Below are 1,360 nucleotides of genomic sequence, written 5' to 3'. Positions count from 1 at the left end.
AGACAAAGATCCGACACCATCCGCGTCGCGTCACCCGAGGGACATCCGGGCTGTCCCCTGGGTCCCACCGTGAGGGACAGCCGGACTGTCCCCTGGGTCCCACCGTGAGGGACAGCCGGACTGTCCTCTGGGTCCCACCGTGAGGGACAGCCGGACTGTCCCCTGGGTCGCACCGTGTCGCGTCACCCGAGGGACAGTTCGGCTGTCCCCTGGGTCCCACCGTGAGGGACAGCCAGACTGTCCCCTGGGTCCCACCGCGTCCCGTCACCCGAGGGACAGCCGGACTGTCCCCTGGGTCCCACTGTGAGGGACAGCCGGGCTGTCCCCTGGGTCCCACCGCGTCCCGTCACCCGAGGGACAGCCGGGCTGTCCTCTGGGTCCCACCGTGTTGCGTCACCCGAGGGACAGTCCGGCTGTCCTCTGGGTCCCACCGTGAGGGACAGCCGGGCTGTCCTCTGGGTCCCACCGTGCCCACGCACGCGCCTACCTGGGTTGAACAGCGCGGCTCCTTTCAGGTACGCGTACTCCTTGGTACTGATGTCGACACTCCAGCACTTCTTCAAGAAGGCTTTGATGCTGTCGATGTCCGCGACCGACACGCCGGCCGCCCCCCTGCTCTGGCCGGCCGGCGCCTCGCCCTGCCTGTCCGGCAGACCCGTGAGGATGCGCTGCAGCATGCTGGGCTCCACGGTCTCCGTGGTCTCGAAGTCCACGCGGTCCTGCGCGAGTCCCAGCACGAGCAGCGGCGCCCAGCCGCTGCGGATCAGCGCCAGCTGGTCGTCCTCCGGCAGCTCACGGAAGCAGGGCACGTTTTTCACGAAGCGCAGCGTCTTCACCAGGACCGCCGAGGCGGCTTTGCACGTCACCTGCGGGGAGCGGAGGATGCCGCGTCGCCGCGTGGAGCCGCAGGAGCACGCCTGCTGCCGGGGCTCCTGGAGCGGTGCCGGGGCGGCGGCGGGGGAGGAGGTCTTGTGATGATGATGATGATGATGTTGTTGTTGTTGTTGACTGCGAGGTTGCTCCTCGACGGTCGCCAGGCTGTCACTCTTCAAGATACTGTAGAGGATGCTGTTGCGTGTTCTGCCGCTGGCCCCCCGACAGCGGCAGCCCCCCTCCGGCGTGGCCATGGCCGCTGGCCGCTCTACATGGGACGGAGGTCAGTGGCAGAAGTAGCCGCGTTTCCGTGGCCCCTGAAGTAGCCGCGTTTCCGTGGCCCCTGAAGTAGCCGTGTTTCCGTGGCCCCTGAAGTAGCCGCGTTTCCGTGGCCCCTGATAGCCTCGCGTGAAGGGCACAACGTTTATATTGGCTTCTGTCTGGACGCGCGCTTTCAGAGCTTGTTCAGACTATTTGCGCCTCCTCT

The 1,360-nt window shown here is 67.1% G+C and overlaps 1 protein-coding gene across 1 annotated transcript; it reads right to left on the bottom strand.

The window, feature by feature from the left end:
• Nucleotides 1-182: 182 nt before the first annotated feature.
• Nucleotides 183-1,127, bottom strand: LOC137917543 (nuclear receptor subfamily 0 group B member 1-like). The gene has a single exon (XM_068760258.1). The coding sequence runs from the start codon at nt 1,125-1,127 to the stop codon at nt 183-185; it is 945 nt and encodes a 314-aa protein (XP_068616359.1).
• Between the last annotated feature and the right edge of the window lie 233 nt (nt 1,128-1,360).

The sequence above is a fragment of the Brachionichthys hirsutus genome, unplaced genomic scaffold (genome assembly GCF_040956055.1).
Source record: "Brachionichthys hirsutus isolate HB-005 unplaced genomic scaffold, CSIRO-AGI_Bhir_v1 contig_1390, whole genome shotgun sequence".
Classification (NCBI taxonomy): Eukaryota; Metazoa; Chordata; class Actinopteri; order Lophiiformes; family Brachionichthyidae; genus Brachionichthys; species Brachionichthys hirsutus.
This window is presented reverse-complemented; position numbering and strand designations above follow the sequence as displayed.